At 37.1% G+C, this 22,464-nt stretch overlaps 1 protein-coding gene across 3 annotated transcripts in view; it reads right to left on the bottom strand.

The window, feature by feature from the left end:
* Positions 1-22,464, bottom strand: part of NFXL2 (NF-X1-type zinc finger protein NFXL2) — a 312,418-nt gene that overhangs the window by 244,087 nt on the left and 45,867 nt on the right. For 2 of the 3 annotated variants that reach the window (XM_089436528.1, XM_089436530.1), the window contains exons 2-3: positions 14,346-14,459; positions 14,167-14,222 (exon numbers count right to left, since the gene is read on the bottom strand). In XM_089436528.1, coding sequence (XP_089292654.1) covers positions 14,167-14,222; positions 14,346-14,459 — 170 coding nt within the window. The remainder of the gene's footprint in view (positions 1-14,166; positions 14,223-14,345; positions 14,460-22,464) is intronic. The other variant, XM_089436529.1, reaches the window with a different exon arrangement.

Genomic DNA, 22,464 nt, shown 5'->3' with positions numbered 1-22,464 from the left:
AATCTTAGCCGTTGATTAGAGATGTAATCTCGGTCGTTGAAGGACCAACAGGAAAAGTATAAGAGGAGGCTTGAGGGTCAGTTGGAGAACACACCATAGTGATCAGTCATTCGATTTTCTAGAACAAGGTTTGCTAAGAAAAGTTGAATCAGTGATCAGTTTGCAGCGAGGGGCAGTGAGCACTGGACAGAGAGGCAGAGATAGTACTGAGAGAGCAGCGCAAAGGCAAAGAGGCAGACACAAAAGCCAGAGCAGGCCACGCAGAGGTTAGTTGAGACAGCGCAAAGGCCAGAGGGCCTGCGTCATCCACGCAGAGGGCAGCAGGAGTGACGAAGAAGGCCGTAGAGGCTGCGTAGTACCTCAGAGGGCTGACGCAGAGGCCAGGAGGGCTGACGCAGTGCTTCAGTTGTGCTAGAGAGGGTTTCGTGGGGCATATTTTCTAAATATATGCTTCCGAATAGAGAGGTATTATTGTTAGTTATTTTTTCTCTGTCGAGTGAGCCAGTTTGGCACCCAATTGTACTCAAGGATATACTGCATAATAAATAACCCTCAGAATTGCTGCACCAGTTTTCCCAAGTTGGGTGTTTCCGGGGACGAGTTGTCCAAAAATAACAGTGTCACTTGTGTGTTTGCTATTTCTTTCAGCTATTGATCTGTAGATGGTTGAGACTGTATTGTGTTTATAACGTTATTTCGAAATTTATATGTTTAAATAACTTGTTTGTAATTAACAAGTAGGAGAAATAAACCAAAGAATACAAAAAAAGTTTCTAACGGGTAATACTTAGAAATTTCAACATTACTGTCACAGTAAATTACTGTTGTGTCCATAACATGCTCAAAAAGATCTCCAAAGAGCTTCCTTAGCCATACTGCCTCACATCTAGCCATGCTAGCAGCAATGTACTCAGCTTCGGTCGTGCTGATGGCTACAGACTTTTACTTCCTACTCATCCAAGATATCGTGGCAGATCCTAAGCTAAAGCAGTAACCAGATGTGCTTTTTCTATCAATAGGGTTACTAGCCCAATCAACATCTAAGTACCCATGTAGTATTATATCACCAATAGTATATTTCAATCCCATATTGATGGTCCCATGCAAGTATCACAGCACATGCTATGCAGCAATCTAATATGCATGAGATGGTTTAATCATATATTCGCTCACAATATTGACCACAAAACATATGTTTGGTCTAGTGTTCACTAAAAACATCAATGCCCCAATCAATTGACGATACTCAAAAGGAGTTGCCAAATCAGGACCTACAATTTCACCACATAGCTTCTTGAAGTTCATCGCCATTGGAAAGCTATGTGGTGAAATTGCTTCTCACCATATTTTCCTTGAGAAAGGAAAATCTCACCAGGTCCCATGCAATAATTCAAGACCCAAAAAGTAGTGCATTAAGTGAGGATCTATCATTTCAAATTCAGAAGCTAACTCCCTAATACACTGGAGGATAAGATGTTCACTATCGGTCAGAAATAAATCATCAACATATAATACTAAAATCAAAAGGCATACCTTGGACTATCTTGAAGTAAAGATTTGGATCAGCATTACTTCTAGTAAAACCAAGCTTCATCAAGAAGCTATCAATGCAGGCATATCAAGCTCTTAGAGTTTGCTTCAAAACATAGAGGGTTTTCTTCAGTCTACACACGAGTTTTCCAGTCATGTACTTCAAAGCCTTGTGGTTGCTCGACAAATACTTCTTCCTTGAGGAAGCCATGCAGAAAAGCAGTCTTCACACCCATTTGGTGAAGGGACCATCCTTGGCTAGCAGCTAGAGCCACAATAGATCAGATGGTTGCATAACGGGAAACAGGTGTAATGATCTCATCATAGTCTATTCGCACTTTTTGAGAGAAACCTCTAGCCACAAATCTAGCTCTATATTTTTCAATATTGCTATTAGCACCATGTTTAATTTTGAACAACCATTTCGAAGACACAATAGATTTACCTTGTGGCCTTGGAACCACTTTCCATATATCATTATGAATGGACTCATATTCTTCAACCATTGCATCTTTCCACACTTGAACCTTCACTGCTTCTTCAAAAGTGCATGGTTCAGCTTGAATAATGTTTCTCATGGCTACAACATATCCTTGGAACCGGCATGGTTTCTTGCTTTTTCTGAGGGTTCCTCTAGGAGCAACATGTTTATCAGCATTTTGAAGGGTGTCACGAAGCCATAAAGGTCTCCTTTTTAGCAGGGGAATCACATGGAGGAGTATCCAAAGGATCCATGAGCTCCACGGGTTCATCAACAGGATCAATTTCACGCTCAGGATTTTCTTGTATCTCAAATGCATCATCTTGACTAGCAACATTAACAGGAGGAAGAGAAGTGTCTCTTGCCATTCCAAGAGTTGTGTCTTCATCAAATGTTACACCCTTGCTAAACTCTATATTTCTTTGTCCAAGTACATATACTTTGTAAGCTTTAGAATTTTCACAATAACCAACAAACGTACATTTCTTACCTAAAGCTTCCAGCTTGTTCCTCTTTTCTTTTGGCATGCGGAAAGAGACAAGGTAACCCAAGATCCTCAAGTGCCCAACCTCGGGTTTTTCCCCAGAGAAGACTTCTTTTGAAGTCTTGTTGTTTAGGGCATGATGAGGAGATTTATTTTGAACATAGACAGTTGTGTTAGCAGCGTCTCCCCATAGAAACTTTGGTAGTTTCTGATCATGCAACATAACTTTGACTGCTTCCATGATAGTTCTATTCTCTCTCTTAGCCACACCACTTTGTTATGGGTTATATGGTATTGTGGTCTCTTTCATGATTCCAGCGTCCTTGCAGAAGTTTTGAGCTCTTGTCCACTTCATGTCCACTCAAGTCATGGGATGGCTCAACATCTTCCTCAATCTCAATACAAAGGAGTTGGTTCTCACATTCATCAAACGTACCTGTTGATCCCAAAACAAGAGCAAGAGCAATAGTAGCAAAGTAAACAAACATAATGAAAGTACACCTAGTGATGAGGCAGGTATTATTTTCTTTTCTAAATGTGAGAGCGGCTCCATTATCCTTGCACCATCTTCCTCTTGGAGTTTACTCAAGCTGCACTATTATGCACCCTGATCATCTTCAGGATCTGTTTTCCTTATCGCATCCTCGTCAAGAAGTTAATGGAAGAATCATTCAAACACAAATGCAAGAAGAATAACCAATGATCTATAAAGATAAATCTAAACAAGAGCAGTAACACAAAGAAACAACATAAGACTTGAAAATACTTATCTTTTAATGAGGATTGAAGGAAGTTGTTAGCTCCCTCTTTATCTGGCCTCTATAAGTTACCACTATCCATCAGTCATATGTCATTGACAAAGTAAATGTATCTTTTTGAACACCAATTGGAAAACTCCATCATAATCCACTATAATCTCAAGCATTTCGGAAACCATCTCTCACATAAGGTAATGCTTTATAGTGAAGAAGAGTGAACTTTTGGTGCCACAGTTTATATTGATAATTACTTATCATGAATCAATGCATTGATAGGTCTTCCATTAATTTTATAAAGATCTTCAAGTCTTGATCTCAAAGTGAAGGCATGTAATGAAAATCATACATATTGACTTCATTGTCTGTAATGATATTAGTTATAATCCATTTTTTATCACTGTGATGATATTAGTTATAATCCATCTTTGATCACTGCAAAAGAGGTTAGTTTAGAAAACTATCATTCCATCTCTTGCAAAAGTCATTATTCTTACCTACAACGATTATTGTTAGTAAATTCTAATATCAAAATTACCAAAACCCATAAGATTATGACCTTTCTCATATAATGTGAGAGAGTCAAAATCCCCCTATCTTCAACATTCAATTTCTATCAGTTATTCTTTCATAACCTTCTATGCACTATACTTCTTTTAAAGGCAACACTTTTTTTTTTGCACATGCATAAACAAAAGTAAAACTACTCTTTACTTTTACAGTTATCAACAAGTACCAAAACCACAACTATTAAACACATTCAACAGTTTAATTACTATCTACAAAATTACTATCATATCTTGGGTTCCTTGAAATCATGGAAGATTGGTAGTAGCAAAATTTCGACAGCAAAATTTGGCAGAAAATGGGTTGCAAACTATGTTGCCAGGGAACGTGGGTTTGGGGATGGGTAGAAACAGGGTACGTGGGTTTGTCAAGGGTATATTATAATTTATATATATCATATATTTTATAAATTATAATATATATAAATTTTGAAATCTTCCAACTTACATGTTAACAATTGTTTAAGTTGAAACCTATCAATATGCATGTTAACAATTGTTTAAGTCGAAACTTGAAACCTAACAAACTGGTATTCATCTATGACACTGGCTGACAAACTAAAATCCATTTAAAATACACATAAACTTCATTATGAAGTTGAAACACAATGTTGTTAAGGTCTATAATGAAGTTAATGACAAGGACGACATATTCATGCTAGAAAAGATGAATTGATTCCTATCAGTCAAAGAATACCTATATATGAAGCGAAACTTTGGGAAATCCATTATTATTAGTCCCTCAGAGAATGTTTCTAGATAACATAATGCCATGCTTCTACCAATCCTTTCATGAACACTTTAACTTATATATTTAGTGGACCTACTAACTACATCCCAATAAGCTATGAAGGTTGAGAATAGGGTTTGCATTGAAAATAGCATAACAACCCTTCCAGTATGATTCTACCATATTCAGATAAAAGTACGGTACAATGATCTGGCTACATTAACCTGGAAATATTTAAAACCGAACTTCAACTGTTAAAATGTCATTATAGTGATCTGGTTAATTAAAAATGCATTAAACTTATTAAGTTATTAGTACGCTACTCTTGGGTAGAAAGAGATTATCTTTTGTCTGATATATCATATGGATATCTAATACCCAAATCAAATCATTTCCCTATCATTTGTTTGATACTGGAATTTTGAACTTCCATGAACTTATTCAACCCAGCGACAAGCCATTACATGGAATGTGAGAAGAAAAGTATTTATGGACAAAGGAAAAACACCGTCAAGAACCCCTCATGCACCCGTTTTTTGGGGTTCACACACCCATTTTGGGGGTTCAGCGAAACCATTTACGCAAAAGAACCCATCTCGAAGATACTGAGTACTAGGTTCTTTTGGGTTCTTTTGAGAGGTACTTGTGCCAGCACTCAATTCTTGGAGACGAGAACCCAGGACGGGTTCGAGAACCCCACCCCCAGGTTCGTGAACCTGTGCAACATAGGTTGCAAATAGAGTGGACAGAACTTGATATTTCAGCAGAAAATGGACTATAAATAGAGTGAACAGCAAGAGATATTTTATCAGAAAATGAGTTGCAAATGGAGCAGACAACAAGAGATATTTCAGCAGAAAGAGAGTTGGAAATGGAGTGGACAGCAAGAGATATTTCAGCAGAAAGAGAGTTGCAAATGAAGCGGACAACAAGAGATATTTCAGTAGATAGAGAGTTGCAAATGAAGCTTGTCTTCACCAAAGCTCTGATACCATGTTGAAATTATGATGTTTTATGTTGTAGCAATCACTTATTGCAAAACTTCTTTGTTTTGCAATATTAGATAAGAAATTGGAGATAGAACATAAATCAAATGCACAATAGAAGACAGTGAAGAACACAATGAGACGAAGAATTTAGGTCCAATGACTAGGGCAAAACCCACAGAGGGGAAAACCCAATCAGATTCTTCTTCTATTAGAAATCAATTGTTCAACAGAGATACAGAGCACAATGAGAGATCAAGAGAATGAATAAGTTCACCCAAATATGAACAAGTTGTAGCATAAAGATCATTGGTAGCAACAGCAAATGCACACACTTAAAGAGTGCGTAAGAAGAATCTTTTATGACATGCTTTTATTCAGTGTAAGAGAATCTTTTATGACATGCTTTAATTGAGTGTAAGAGAGTGTAAGAGCATTAATGAGAGTGTAAAAGGAATATGCCATGCCAATAATGAGTGTAAGAGAACATTGTTGAGAGCCATGATTGATTGACTTGAATTTCTTTTTAATAATAATATAACAGTATCATAAGAATAATAATAATAATATTGATGATTAAGTCGAAATTTACTATTAGGATTAATTGATGATCAGAAGGGATTTTCCATCAACAATACTTGATTACCAAATGATGCAAGGTGATTTACTATTTTTGGAAAGTCATACTTGAGACTTTATATTTTTAGAAATTCTACTTTTAGACTTTTTATTTTTAAACTTTCTATTTTTAGAAATTCATCCCTGAGCTACCAAATTTTCAACAGTCACCTTGTTGGAGAACCAAAATACTTGAGGATTGATCCTTGAAGATAATTAAAGCTATCATATGTGGATTTGCTTCTCCCTTGAGGAGGTTATTGGTTTTGTAAAGCTATTATCTCTATTGTAAGCTTCTTGATGTGAAAGGCCTTACAAATTCTCAAAGGCTTCTTCTTGTTTGTAATTCTCATTAATAAAAGTCTATCTTTCTCTTGGGGAGGTTGGGATCTTCATCCCTTGGAATCCTTCATCTCCTTATTAAAAGGGAGAATTTTTACTTTTGCTAGCCTAGATACAACTACTAACCCTCTAACATTGCTTTGTATTCTCTAACTTGCATTTTCCTAGTTGCTTTTGATCTAATCACATTGAAGTATTTACTACCTTGCTTCAATTGTTGTTTATAATCTAAAGTACTTTTTCTAATCACTATTAGAAATCTCATCTGCCATTTAACAATTGAGAATTGTCTATAATCTTTAATTGTTCAACCATCAACGGTCTAAACAAGAAAAGAACACCTTAAACTCACTATTGTCTAAAGACATTTTAGAATCTTGTTGTAACATTTATCTCATTAAGCAATTTTCTATTGTTTCATTGAGTTATTATTTTGATCAGAGTTGCGGGGGAGCACTCCCCCCCTTCGAACCCGCTCCCAATCCACGCTCCGAGCGGGAGCGGCTCGGGAGCGCGCTCCCAATAAAAAAGTTTGTGCTCCCTGCCAAAATCGGGAGCGATCGCTCCCAATCATTTAATTTTCGCTCTGGGAGCGATTCGAGCGACGCCGGGAGCAATCCGCGTGGAGAATTAAAAAAAATAGAAAAAAATAAATAAATTAATTAAATTAAATTAAAAATAAAAAATATCGCGGATGCGAACAAATAAAATAAAATATATATATATATATATATATATATATATATATATATATATATATATTATTTTTTAAAATGACTTGGGGGCAAAAGGGAGCGATCGTTCCCAATCGATTAATTTTCGCTCCGGGAGCGATTCGAGCGACGCAGGGAGCGATCCGCGCAGAAAAAGAAATCGCGGACGCGAAGAAAAAAAAAAAAATATATATATATATATATATATATATATATATATATATATGTTTTAAAATGACTTGGGGGCAAAAAAAAAAATCATTGTCACTAGAATGAGTTGAGTAGAAGCTGGAGAGCAAGAGCAAAGGAGCGAGGAGAAGCGAGGAGCAAGCACCGAAGAGCAAGGAGCAAGCCTGCAAAGAGGTTAGTAACTTAGTAATTTAGTATTTTAAACCTTAGTTAAGTAGTAATTTAGTAATTTAGTTTAGTTAGTTTAATTTAGTTTAGTTTAGTTTATTTAGTAAAAAAATCATGAATCTAAATAAAATTAATTAATTAAATTAATTAATCTAAATAAATTAAATTAATTAATCTAAATAAATTAAATTAATTTTCTCATTCCTATTCCCATTCCCATTCCCATTCCCATTAAATTTTGCAGATTCAAAAGCCTACAAATATCAAACATCATGGATCTAGCTATATTTCTTGGCATTTTCCTCTTCTTGAACCCTTTTCTGGTTATTATGGTGCTGGAGAGTAGGAAACGGAGGGGCCAAAATGAAGAGGGGGATGAATAAGTTGGAGAAAGTGGATTTGACGACAACCCCGATGAGGAGGAGCCGGAGGAGGGGGAACATGACTCTCGAAAAACTAAACAAGACCAAAACCCATTGTGAAAATATGTTAACAGGCTTGAAGCAGGGAGAGGGGGTGGAACCACTAAATTTCATTGCCCCCATTGCAACAATAATTACACAAGTTCATACACCCGTGCCAAAAAACACCTCTGCAGGAAAAGGCCATGGGATGGAGATAAACAAATAGGAATCAAAACTTGTGCAGTTGTGTCAGCAGCAGATAGAGCCAAATACATAAGGGAGGAGGAAGCCCAATACAAATCTCAAAAATCAAGGGGTTTCTTTGAACCAAGCTCACAATCACAAGCACAAAGAACTGCTTCAACATCCTCCCAAGGCAATGGATATGAAGGCACAAGATCACCAGCTTTAAGGCATAGAACCATATCATATTTCCTTGATGAGGGGTGTAGGAATGATGTGGATTCAAAGGTTTACAGGTTTCTCTATGCATGTGGGATACCATTCAATGTTCTTCGCTCACCTTATTGGCACGAAATGGTTTCTGCCATAAATGATGCCCCTAAAGGATTCAAGAGCCCTGGGTATGACAAGGCAAGAACCGTTGGATTTGATCATTAAAAAGCAAAAATATCACATTCTTTGAATAGAATGACAAGTTCTTGGACTGACCATGGAGTGTCCATTGTATCTGATGGATGGACAAATGTAAAAGGCAAGCCATTGATAAGTGTTCTTGCTGTGTCTGTTAGTGGTGCCATATTTCTAACTGCATATGATTACTCAGACAAGTTCAAGACCGCCATCAACATTGCAGAAGCATTACTTGAAACAATTGACCGTATTGGGCCATACAATGTCATCCAAGTCATCACTGATAATGCTCCTAATTGTAAGGCAGCGAGAGCAATTATTAAGGATAAATACCCCAACATATTTTGGTCTGGATGTTTGGTTCACACATTGAACCTTCTGATGCATGATGTTGTCAAGAACAAAAATGCACAATACAAATGGATTGGTGATTTGTACAAGAAAGGCAAACAAATGATAAAATTTATTACAAATCATAGCAAAACCCATGGCCTTTTCCGCAGTCACTCAAGATTGGAGTTGTTGAAGATTGCGAAGACCAGATTTGGTAGCTATTACCTCACCTTCAAGCGCCTTTTGAAGGTAAGAGAGTCATTGGCTAGCATGGTATCAAGTCCACACTGGCAGGTATTAAAGGAAAGGGCTACAAATGCAGCTGACAGGCGAGGCTTTGAACTGGTGGAGGAGGCCGCTCTTGATGGTCAGTTTTGGTCAAGTGTGAGGCAAGTATTGGATTTCACCAAGCCCATTTATCACATGATTCTGTTTGCAGATACAGATAAACCAGTGATAGGCGAGGTGTATGAGCAGATGGATACCATGTTGGGGCAAATAAAAGATATTGTTCATAATAGAGATCCCGACTTGTACAAACTGATTCACGATTTTGTGTATGTACGGTGGAATAAACTTAATCTTCCACTACATTGCTTGGCGTATATCCTTACGCCAAAATACTACTCTACATCTTGGTTGGGCCAACCTGCACCAAGGGGTGGGATTAGGACCAAACCCCATTTATATGCAGAGGTAACTAGTGGATAATTGCAAGCATTGGAAAAGTTGATACCTGACAGGGAGGAATGTGCAGCTGTGCGCCTTGAAATAGGCAAATACTTCAGTGGCACTGGTTTGTTTGGTACCTTCCATGCAATGGAAGACAGAGACAGATTTGATGCTCTCACATGGTGGGAAACATATGGCGGCCATGGACTTTTGCCAAAATTGGCAAAAAAAGTTCTATCACAGGTTGTAAATACTTCTTCTGTAGAGAGGTGTTGGAGCACCTACAGCTTCATACATAATGTGAAAAGAAACAGACTCAATGAAAACCGGGCAGAAAGCTTGGTTTATGTGCACTACAACTTGAGGTTGTTGAGTCATTACTGTGATCGAGCTTATGAGGATCCCACATATAAAATTTGGGACAACCACCCAGAGGATGACAATTTTGAGGATGGCACTATACATATTGAAGAACTGGAAGAGGAACTTATAAGGGATGAAGATGAAGCAGCTGCAACAGCCATGCCACCTCCACCATCCAGTAGCAGTGCTCGAGTTCCGAGTCTTGTTCCTTTGCTGTCGCCACCTCCATCTACACCCTCACGTGGAGGGCATGCGCCTTCTAGTTCTGGTCGTCGGTCTATGCGGGAGACTCCTAGAAGACCACAACGACTTGCTTATACTCCTGGAGACTCTCGTGGCAAGGGCCACATGTAGATTTACAGTTTACTTGTCTTTTCTAGTTTCTATTAGTTTTCGTAACTGTTGAGTCTTGAGTCCTTGACTCTTGACTCTTGACTCTTTCATATCATAATGATATTTTGTGTAAACAATATATGACTGTGACAATGAAAATTTGAAGTTTGAAGTTGGCAATTATAACTCATTGGTAATGATTGTGAATTATGAATATGATGCTTTGTGAAAGACTAAAGTTGTTTCATTTCATTTCATTATTCATGTTTCATTTTATAACATTTCATTTCATGTTAACAGTTAGAAGTTAGAAATATCTAAGATATTATTTCTTGTAATGGTTAAACTTAGCTTACAAGTACAACTTTGGTGATCAATGATGATAAATGTTATATATTGAATTTTCAATTTTGAAAGCTTGAAGTTGAAACTTTAAGATTGAATTTGATGAATCATGATTCACGAGACTCAATATGTTGCAGTTGTAATATGTATGTTACTAACTTGTGGACATGGTTGATGAAGATTATAACTTCTAGATGACTGATGTGATATGGTTAAATGATCAATCTATGTTTTTTTATGTTTTTTATATCTAATTCATTCTACATGTTTTTGTTGACATATATGTATCAAAAAATAAAAATAAATAAATAAATATATATATATATATATATATATATATATATATTTAAAAAATCGCTCCGGGATTCGCTCCCAAACCGGGAGCTTCTGAAAGTGTCGCTCCCGCTCCCGTTTTCGCTCCCACTCCCCGCTTTCGCTCCCGATCCCAAGTAACATAGATCTTGATTATTATTGATAACTTGTAATCTTGTGCCTTTACCATATTTGTTTATTTAGTGATTGAAATTATATTGGCATCTTGTTCTCATTGAAGCAATTGCATTGTCATCTTGCATTTTAAGTTCTTAATCTGCATCTTTAAAACTTACCTACAAGCATAAACTTGGTTGTATAGAAAGTTAGGATCACCTTCTTCGCATTCAATTTGAGAAGTTAGACCCCCGTTCACAGTTAACACAGGTGACCTTGCAGTTCTCTTGTGGGAAATCCCTTGTAGGAACGGAGGCACATGGGTGGTTAGAAGTCCTGGGTAAGTATCATTAATGATGCCTCAACCTCCTTCCCCGACACTTCTCTCTACAACTTTGTTTCTTACTAGCTTCAAAACAATTGAGGAGAAGGCTTCACCTAGAGTAGGCATATAACTAAAATTAACCAAGACCTTGCATCTCACCTAGTTTAGTTTGCAATCATCTATCTAACTTTCTCTCATCTGGCATATTGTTAGTTTGTGAGCATCTTATCTTTACTTGCAATATTACATCATTGCTCTTGTATTTGTCATTTAATTTCCTTGCTCATTGTCCACTAATATTGTCATATATTTATTTTAACATCTCTTAAATTAAATAAAAGTACAAGTTTATTTCATTCTTGCAAGTTATATCTTTTGTTCATCTCTTAATATTGTGTCATTTTTGGTACTAACACTTGCCTTGCAACATTATTTATCTTGTGATTTGAAATATTATTATATTTTGCAAGTGTTGAATCCTTATTGAGCATTGTTATAAGGCATTGGTTTATCATTGTTAATCCAGTCATTGTCTTATTGATCTTATTGACATTATCTCTCGAACATTTAAATTGCTCTTTTAATGATCAAACTTGCTAAATAATCTTTAATCAAGTTACCTAGATAAATAATTGCCTTGCCCTTAGATCTCCTAGACTTGTTGTCTCAGCAAGGTTTCCTTCATTTTCCATCTTTAGGGACTACCCTCCTTAGCTTGCCTAGGAGAGAGCTTAAACGAAGTGAGTGGGAATAGATGACAGCCCCTACTCTGAGGGTTGTACCATAAAGATTATACCTTTCGGGCTTAGAAATTTGTCCCACACTTAGGTGTACATCTTAGGCAACAACATAGCCCATACCTCTGAAGCAATTCAATACCACTCCGCCATTCTTCTCATAATCGTTGGCAATTGGGTAGTTCAACTACCAAATCAGAAATCTGGACAGTTAATTCAGGGTAAGAAAACATCCCCAAATCCCCCTTACAGTTTTCCCTTCGTGCATCAGAATCTGTGCTGGCTGATCTCTTCTTCAACTTCAACAATATATTAAATAAGGATGAATATTTACATCAATTGAAATATGGAAAAGGGAAGAACAATGTCTTATTTTGTTTGGGCTATGGTGTCATGCATGCAACTTAATGGGCAACCATTTAAAAGATCTAGGGGTAGGTTTTGACTATAAATACAAGACTCTGGCAAGCCTAGATTTGGCAAAGAAGATATTACAAATTGATGAAAGGGAAGGGACTCTATGGTGAGCTCCACATCCAAATCAATCCAGTAGTGGCCTTATCTAAAGATAAAAATTATGCATTCACATTTAAGGCATAAGTTTCTTCTCTCTAAGACAAAGTGACAAAGAGGTTTTATGAATACCTCTTCCAACATAGCAAGACTACTCCTCTATAGTTCTCAAATTGACTTTAACAAACCAAACCTGTTGTGTAAACTCACCAATGTGCACCAAGAATATCTGTCATACATATAAAAAAGTTGTACATATATTCCACAATAGCTTAGATAAAACACTTTTTATTCCAAAGCTTGGGAGCTTTTTTATTGACACCTCTCAAATGGAGAAAGAAAACCCTTATATAGGTTTGAGCTCAACTACTTTCACAATAAACAATCTTCATCCACTAATCTCTCCAAGAAGCACAATAAAATATTACAACTCAAACCTCCTCAACAACTCCCCTACTTAAAATAGGAGTGGGTGGTTGAGAATCGAGATCCCTTTTCCTCTCCAAGAAGAACAATAAAATATGTCCTTACAACCAGGAAAACAATTATAATAGCATTTTCTCTCATAACCAACTAATGTGATAAGTCAAACAATAATAGACTAACAAAGTTGGTTATGCCATGTAACAACCTTTGATATGTTAAGATGCTCTAAAGGCTACTTAGTAACTTTTCAAGAGGAGCACTCTTCTAAATCCATGGATCTCTTAAAGTAATGATATAAAATGCATGAGAGAATCCAGGAATCTTCCTCAAGGGTAGACGCTTCTGCAAATGAGACTGTTTGGTCATGAAATCTATGCCTAGTGCATCCTTTTAGGCTGGGTGTCCCTCCTCCATAACAAACTTTCTTAAATTAATGGATCTCATGAATTAATGCGCAAAGTGGTTATAACCACCTCAATGTTGGATCGCATTAACTGTCCTAGTCTATAAAGGAGTGGCAAGGCATTCCATAGGTTGGTCAGCAAGTTACAGATTTGAGCTGTTTGAAATTGTGAGTTTATTCTTTTCAGTTAATAGAATACGAATGTCATTTTGGGAGTTCAGATCTGTGTATTTGTTGTTCATATTTTTAGTGAGATGTGCTCATAAAGTATTCAGAACATACTGTTTGCTTGAAGTCCGGGTTTTCAGTACCAGGTCTAGGTTTTAGTTTCTGAATGCATCTGGTTACCATGGTCTGAAAATTAGTAGCCATACATTATATTCTGGTTTTTCAAGATATCAACCAATATTTTCCAATTATGCATGTGTGCTATCAGAAACTATAATAAACTCCACGAATTCAGTGTCTTGATTCTGCACACATAATATGGATATTGGTTTGATGAATCTTACATGTGTCAAAAATCTCGTTCCAATCTGTATTCATGCCTCTTTTTCAAACGGTTCAATAAATATTCAGCATAATAATAGTCATCAGGACAGGATATTACAAGTTTTTCAAAAATGCAACAAACTTGCTAGGAAACCCTCAAAGTGTGCTCTTGTAAAACACTCTCCTAATACAACAAAATCATTGTAGCAAATTACTACAGAAACATCTGAAATACCTGTGACAGGGAGCAGGACATTTGTGATTGTTACATCGAAGCTTTCTGCCACAAATCTAAAAACCCAATAGTTAATTCTGATATGTGGTCACAAAAGTACCTAAGAGTCAAAAAAAAGATAGCTGAAGGATGAACAGTTGAAAGATTATAACAGGTAGTTTGTGATCTGAAATTTATACCTCCGCGCAAGGAGGGCAATCCCCATCACAACATCGCCGTCTGCAAGCATGGCGCCCACAATCACGTACTCGCTGACATTTTCTTTCACAAACTAAATCTTGGTAGCAAGGAACCTACTTACATAAATCGCTACTTCAATCCATTAGTTTAAACATTAAAAACTCCATGATAAAGGTACCATACTAACTGTAACCAGACATATTTTGCAATTTCATAAAAACAGATAATTGTATCTTTAACACTGGATACTAAAAATATAATGGTGGAAAAGCTAACTGCATGTAACACTGCATCTTTTAGAAGTATATAAGCCAGAATATGTGAACAGCTTGTCACATAGCTGTCTGATTTGGATGAAATATGCTTCTCAGTTTTTATACTTACAGAGTATCTGATCACATCTAAATCAGATAGATGGGTGGTCTCAGATAATTCGTTGCTGATGTTAGTGTGGGCAGTAATAAATTTGAGTGAAAGCAAAGAATGACGAATTTTCTTTCAGCCTTCACCTGTGACAACAGTACTCTAGAATGTGGAGATTGGTATTCAACCAGATCATAGCCAAACTGATACTGAATTGACGGTATGTCCCTCCAGAACATCCATGACTGGGTTCTTGATGTTGCATGCTAAGTTTCTAACTTTCCATCCATGTTTCCCTGCCATCCTCAATATTTCTGGATCATCAATGCCTGCAGTTGAGAGATGGCAGCATTCCCCAGCATCAGGAGGTTCCCCCTGTCGATCTCTAGGAGATTTTCAAAAGAAAAAAAAAGGGGAACCTTCAAAATCACAGCTTTTGTTTAGGGTAAATTGTGGTTCTTTTTGTTCAAATATTTCATGAACGGTTCACATTTTTTCCAGTTCTTAGTTTGTATATTTGAAATCTTTCAGCAGCTATGGTTTATATGATCGAGCCTGAGTTAGTCAATTACTCATTGGATCCATATGAGGGTTTCCATGGTCCTTGTTATCCCGCATGTCAGCAGGGGGGCATAAAAACTTTTGCAGCATCTTTCATCATCATTGTAAGCCCAAGGTCACAAATCAACAACGATATAAAAACCATGTAGCGCCCTGTATTAGGTATCCTAGACACTTGTCTTTGTCATTGAGTCTCTATTTTGTTGTCTTGGTCGGACCATGGCTGGTACCTCAAAGTTTCACTTTGAGTTACTTTCGGCCTGGACAGGATAGGAGGGCTGTTATGTAAAAATTATTTTGTAACAATTATTTAGTGTAATTAGACGAAAGGGCACGATCATAAGATCATGCCCTTTCCCGAAAAGGTACCCATGGCAGTAATATAAGCCAGGGACCCTCATTGTAAAAACCATCATTCAGTTTTATTAATAAATTATATATACATTTTTATCTATTACCGAGCTTTTATGCTCCATCTGGTATCAGAGTGTAACTAAACTTTATTCGTTACATTGGTATCAATTCAACATATCACACATCCACAAAGATGACCCCATTTCAAGCTTTGTACAGCTATGAACCTCATAAATGGAAGGACTTGGCCTTCACCGAAACTAGAGTTTCGGCAGTTAAAGACCAGTTGGAAGAGACCCAAAAAATCCTTCAAACATTGAAAGAAAATCTAAGTATTGCAAGGAATCGCATGAAACAACAAGCCAACCAGCATAGATCGGAAAGAGAATTTGAAGTTGGAGAGTGGGTATTTGTTAAGCTTCAACCTTACAAACAAGTATCCCTAAAGCAGAAGGGTAAAAACAAGCTGGCACCGAAATTCTATGGATCGTACCAGATCAACAAAAAGATCAGCCAAGTGGCATATAGCTTAAGCCTTCCTGATAATAGTCGAGTTCACAACGTTTTTCATGTATCTTGTCTTAAAAAGGCATTGGGCAAGCACCAATCAGCACAAACTACCCTGCCAATGTTAGATGATGAAGGCAAGCTCATTCTAGAACCAGAGGGGATCATCACCACCAGGGAGAAGAAGTTACGTTCACGAGTAATTAAAGAATACCTTATCAAGTGGAAGAATCTACCAGAAGAAGAAGCCTCTTGGGAGACAGAAGCATTTCTCCAAAAACACCTGTCGTTAGGTATGACTTGAGAACAAAGCATCTTTTCAAGAGGGAGGCAATGTTATGTAAAAATTATTTTGTAACAATTATTTAGTGTAATTAGACGAAAGGGCACGATCATAAGATCATGCCCTTTCCCGAAAAGGTACCCATGATAGTATATAAGCCAGGGACCCTCATTGTAAAACCATCATTCAGTTTTATTAATAAATTATATATACATTTTTGTCTATTACTGAACTTTTATGCTCCAAGGGCCTTAGGTGAACTCTCTTCTGGACTCGTGGTTTTATGTGACACTACATTTAGGGGTGAAAACCCATGTATGGGCCAGTCCAACGTATGTCAAGAGGCACCTATATCATTCCACCTGGTTAGGGTCTATTGAGTTTTCAGATGGCCTTGGCTTTGATGCAGTATTCCTTATGACAGCTCTGAGAGCATGACAGTCTCATTTGAAAGCATTTCACATTTTCAGAGGCAATTCATGATTCCCAATGCAAAGTGGTCTCAAAGGTCCAACAGACAACTTGGTCTAATATTGTGCATTTTGATGAGAGGATTCCATGCCGCATGAAATTTTCCAATCAGATCATCTAGTGGCTAGTTAAAGTGTGGTCAAACTTGGTCATCAAGTCAGAGCAGGTTTCTAGGGGGCATAACAAGATATTGGGCAAAAGCATACATGTGTTACATCAAAAGTGATCAACATGAAGAGAGGAACAATACTCGTGTGTTAGATTTCAGAGATCAACTAGGGCACTAGAGAACCAGCACAGGGAAGTGATGACATGGCATACAAGGTGATGATGTGGCAACGCCCTATAGGATATGGAAAACCTTAGAGATACTCCGTACAAATCTGGATTAGTAAAGCAATACCCAGGTTCCAGAATTGCCAAAAGGGCAAGGACGATGAAGATCCAACAAAAGAGTGACTAAGTTTGGATTATTCAAGGGAAAAAGTCAAGTCGAGTTCCTTCATCAAGTCACAGTCCTCCATGGACCAAGTTGAATTCATCATGGACCAAAAAGTGGAATGTTGAGGCTAGCAAGCATATTATTTTGACTATCAACCATCATGCACCATGAGCAAGGGGAGTCTTGAGCAAATTTGGGGAAATTTGTCAAAATCAACCCCCTAGTGGGTGAATTAAAAATTATTTTGTAATATTCATGAATTATTTACTAAGTCTCCAACATGTGGATGACTCATAAAATATTTTCTTAAGGGAGTCAAAACTAACTGTTAATTAGCCATTAGCTAGCAGTTATAATTTTTTCAACAAATGGTAGCCTCCCCACATTTGTAATGTTGTTGTTGTCCTTTGAGATTTGTGCCATCATAATAAAAGAGCTCATTTTTTGCAAACCTTTGTCTATTCTATATTATTCTATATACATTGTGTGGAGTAATTTTTATTTTCACTCTTTTCTTGATATATGCTATTGGGGTTTTAATCTTATTTTCTTGGTAATAAGTAAAACTACACTAAGATTAAAAGCTCTTGCCATTAGGGTCTACATAGTCACGTGGAAAGGGGAAACTAGGTGCCGACCCCACTTTATCAATTTGTTTTGCAAGCGGATCGATCCAAGCAATCAAACCATTCCAAGAAGGAGTTTCAAATTGTGTAGGGTCTTGTATTCATCACAAACAAGATTTTAAGACTGCAGACGCCACTCCTAAGTGGGTTCGAAAATCATCAAAGAGATTAAGTCAATAAGGGGGGCTATTTCTACTCAAAATCAAACCCACACTCTTGAGTTTAGCAAGCTATATCGACCTAAGAGGGTGTCAATTTTGCACTCTCGCAATGGTGAGGAAAGTAAAAGCATTGGTATAACCCAACAACCACCTCTTTTATAAAAAAAAACTCGAACTTTTTATTTTCCGTGCTTTAGATTAGGATAAATTATTTTGCTGGTTTTTAATTATTTATCTTAGTTAGCAAGCATTTTCTTAGGGAAAATTGGGTAAATTGTTGGATCTAATCAAGGATATGTACAAGTATCATTTCTAATATATTTTACACATGTATTTAGCTGATTTGTCTTGAAGATCTAAAGATTTATTAGTTGTAACAAATAGAATCTGCAACAAAAGAGAGGTTTCATGTTGAAATTTTGATGTTCTATGCTGTAACAATCACTTATTATAAAACTTCTTTATGTTGCAATATTAGATAAGCAATTGTAAGAAGAAGAAGAAGAAGGCCTCAAGGACCCTATCTGCACTCAAAGAAAGAAGGACTCTACACATTTGAAGCATCTTGGGAAGTCTCTCACATTCTACATCCAAATAAAGCAAGAAGAGCACTTCATCATCAAAAGAATCAAAGTGATCTCCCTTACATTGAAGAAAGGATCACATCTCAAACAACTTTGAAGAAAGAAGAACATTTCTCCTTATCTTGAAGAAGTAGCATTGCCATTCTAAAGAAGGAAGATCAACATCAAGAAAGGCATATAATGGAAGACATCATCATCAAAGGAGGCATCTTCATTTGTCAAGTAAGTACTTTATATTTATGTCTCAACCTAAAAACCAAATGAATTATTTCTGCAAGGAGAACAATAAACTTGTTGGGACATTGAAATACCTTGCATGGAAGAAGAGAATAGATTTAATCCTCATACAAAATGAAGTTATTGAATATGTCAAGGGCACAATCATCAAACCTACACAAGAACTATCTCAAGCACTATCAGAGTATATGAAAGGAGAAATAAGGGCTCAAAGAATCCTCATTGAATCAATCAAGGATTCTCTCACCCCCTATGTAGCAAAGTTGAAGACATCAAAAGAAATCTATGACAAGTTGGTCAAATTGTTCTTTGTAAATACTATAGGAGAAATAATATCATAAAGAACCGAATTATACAAGATGAAAGTTTCAAGGGAAGAAGGGGTGGCTTCATATCTCATGAAGGTATCTCAAATAAGAAATCAACTACAAGAGCTAGGAGAAACGATGTCAGATCCAGAGATGACTACTCTTTTAATCAAAGCATTACCAAATGAATGGGGCAACTTTGTATCAAGCATCTATGGAAAGAAGGAAGCCACTCCAATCAGTGATCTGTGGTCATTATATAAGATTGAAGAAACCAGATTAAAGACAAAGAATGGCATTGGATTGAATGAAAAAACACAAGCATGTGCAGCTATGACAAGGAAGAAAGGGAAATTTGGAGAGTTTGAGCCTTGAAAGAAATTTCAAAAGAAAATTGACATGTCTAAGATTCAGTGCTATGAATGTAATGAATATGGGCATTTCAAAAGGAATCGTCCTAAACTCAAGAAGCGCAACAAGAAAAGGAAAGAAAGAAGTAAAGCCCATGTGACCGAAGAAGTAGAGGAACCAGAAGAAAAGAAGTCAAAGAAGGAAGGAGTGAAAAAACTCTACTATTAAAAGGTCTCTCACATACATTTAGTTTATTTTCAGTATATAGAAGTTAGCAAGTTATGGTAGGATGCACTGCAATCATGATAAAAAGCATTATAGCAGTATTAAGATGACATCATAGAAAGCATGAAAGAATAGTCAAAGTAACAGTTTGAATGGTTGAAGAAAGTCATCTAGCAAGATAGAAAGAGAATACTTCATCACACCTCATCATCATTAGGAAGAAGCATTTGCAGAATAAGGATCACTAAGATCCTCCATTGGAATCTTCATTACAAGGTTCACCTCTACTTAGAAGAAGTGTCACACAGATAGTCTACATTACCTTGTGTGGGATCCACAATTTAGAAGAATGAAGGTATGGTGACAGAAAAGTGCAGCATGACAAATTAGTTGAAGCATTTTCATCTTCAAGCAAGGAAAGGGAAGTTGTTGAAGGAAGCCTAGATGATCACATGAAGGAAGAGGTATGCACATATTTGTTAACTTTGATAGATAGATAAAGTCATGTCATCACTTAATTGCAGATAAAATGGTTAAAATGCTCTATTTCATGAGCATGAATGAAGAAGAAGGGACTCTTCCTTATGAATGATACATGAAAGCATATATACAAAGTGCCTTGAACTCTTCTACATGATGACAAGACGGAATCAACACCATATGAACTCATGAAGAATATGAGGTGGTTGGCAACAATTGTTCCTATGATGAAGGAACCATGTATTGAGATCCTGAGGAAGCAGTGTATGAAAAAAGTTGAAAGAAGAGTTCGTATAGATGTATCTATAATCACTTGAGATAAGATGAGTAATCAACATATGATAACAATTAGAAGGATTAGCTATGACATCTCCATGGAGAAGGTATGAAGACCCTGATATGTATGATGAAGAAGGAGAACCTTGATAGTAAATGTCTTGAAGATGGATTTGTACAATATGCAGAATGTTGATGTTGCAAATGACGAAGGGCCATCATAAATAGGTAATTTTGATTTAATGATTCATTGTTTGATTTTGAAAGCAAACATCTAGTTGGGTTGGAACAGGGATATTGGAAGAGGGTTGTAGAAATTCTCCTACAACTAGTACACATAGACTTGGATGGCAAACCCTAGAAGAAACATGACTTTGAAAAAGGTAGCAGTATGAAGGATATCCAGATGATGACGAAGAAGATAAATTCTCGATGAACATAAGGATGACATGACTATTGGTTCAACAATATGAAGGGAAGTGATGTAAAAGATGGCCGATGCCCTACCAAGAAGTTCTGGAAGAAGATGGCTTCGTGATGAAGAAGTTGAAATTCATCCATGTCATGATGATGCAGAAAGGAGTAGCCCTATAAGCAGTTGATAGTACCATGATCTCCACCAGAGAGCAGATAGTTGTTGTTGGAAACAAGTCCCTAGTTAAGAGGGATGTTGGGTATACTCCTTTTATAGGAGTATACCTCCCTAGTTGAGATTGAAAGATAGACACAGCATTCTTGTCTTCACATTATGAAGAAAGAATGGAGGATTGGGTAAGCATCTCAGACTGATATCGATACTCTGTGAGGATGAGGTAGGGCATCCAATAGGCAAGAGTAGTTGAAGAGGAGGTTCCATAAGGATGCGTAAATCCAAGATGGGAATGGTCCTAAAAGGACATACCTTGTGAACATCTGGATGGGGTATGTGCGTTGAAAGAAAATCATGAAGGTGTTTATAAATCATTTGTCTCCTTAGCATTGTGATCTAATCTATTGGATAGATAGAGTTGTTAGTCAAGGCCTTGCTGTTGAAGTTTCTAATTTTACTTAGTTTAGAAACCCTTCATGCACTTTTTCTGATTTATTCCTACCTACTTGTTATTTTTCTTTAACAAGTTATTTACAAAGTAAATACTAAAAATAAACACCAGTGCATGCTCAACATATTACAGATCAGCAACTAAAAGAAACAAGAACAAACACACCACATGACATGATTATTTTTGGACCAATGTCCCCGGAAAAACCCAATGCAAGAAAACCGGTGCAGATATCTAAGGGTTTTCTTATTAAGCAACATCAGAGTACAATCTGGGTGCCGAAACTGGCCTACCCAACAGAAAATTTCCTTAGCAACTATACCTCACAATTTGAGAGAAATCTCCTGGTTGAAACCCCGGAAAATCCTTCCGGCAGTTCCTCAAAAAAAAATTGCTCTGCAACCCCAGCATCTGCCCAATCTGGATTGCATCAGCCTCTCCTAGCCCAGCGCTGGCCCTGCACCAGCCTTCCTTGGCCTGCGTCTGTCCCAGGAGGCCCTGCGTCAACTCTAAGAGCCTCTGCGTCAGCTACGCTGGCCCCTCTAGTGCTCTGCGCAACACTTGGTTGCCTCTGCGTGAGCTCTTACTGGCTCTACGTCACCCTCCTTGGCTGCTGCGCTGCTCTCCCGGCACAATCTCTGCCTTCTCTGTTTCTCTGTACTCAATGCCCCTCAGCTGCTCTCCCGATCACTGATTCTATCTCTCTTAGCAAAACCCCGCTCTAGAGAATAGAATGACTGATCACTCTGGTGTATTCTCCAAGTGACCCTCAAGCCTCCTCTTATACTTTTCATATTGACATCTCAACGGCCAAGATTAAGTCCCTAATCAATGGCTAAAATTAGATCT

The sequence above is a fragment of the Pinus tabuliformis genome, chromosome 5_2, assembly GCF_031772625.1.
Source record: "Pinus tabuliformis cultivar Carrire ecotype Pingquan chromosome 5_2, CPIR1, whole genome shotgun sequence".
Classification (NCBI taxonomy): Eukaryota; Viridiplantae; Streptophyta; class Pinopsida; order Pinales; family Pinaceae; genus Pinus; species Pinus tabuliformis.
Note: the sequence above shows the minus strand (reverse complement) of the source record. Positions and strands in the feature narration are given on the sequence as shown.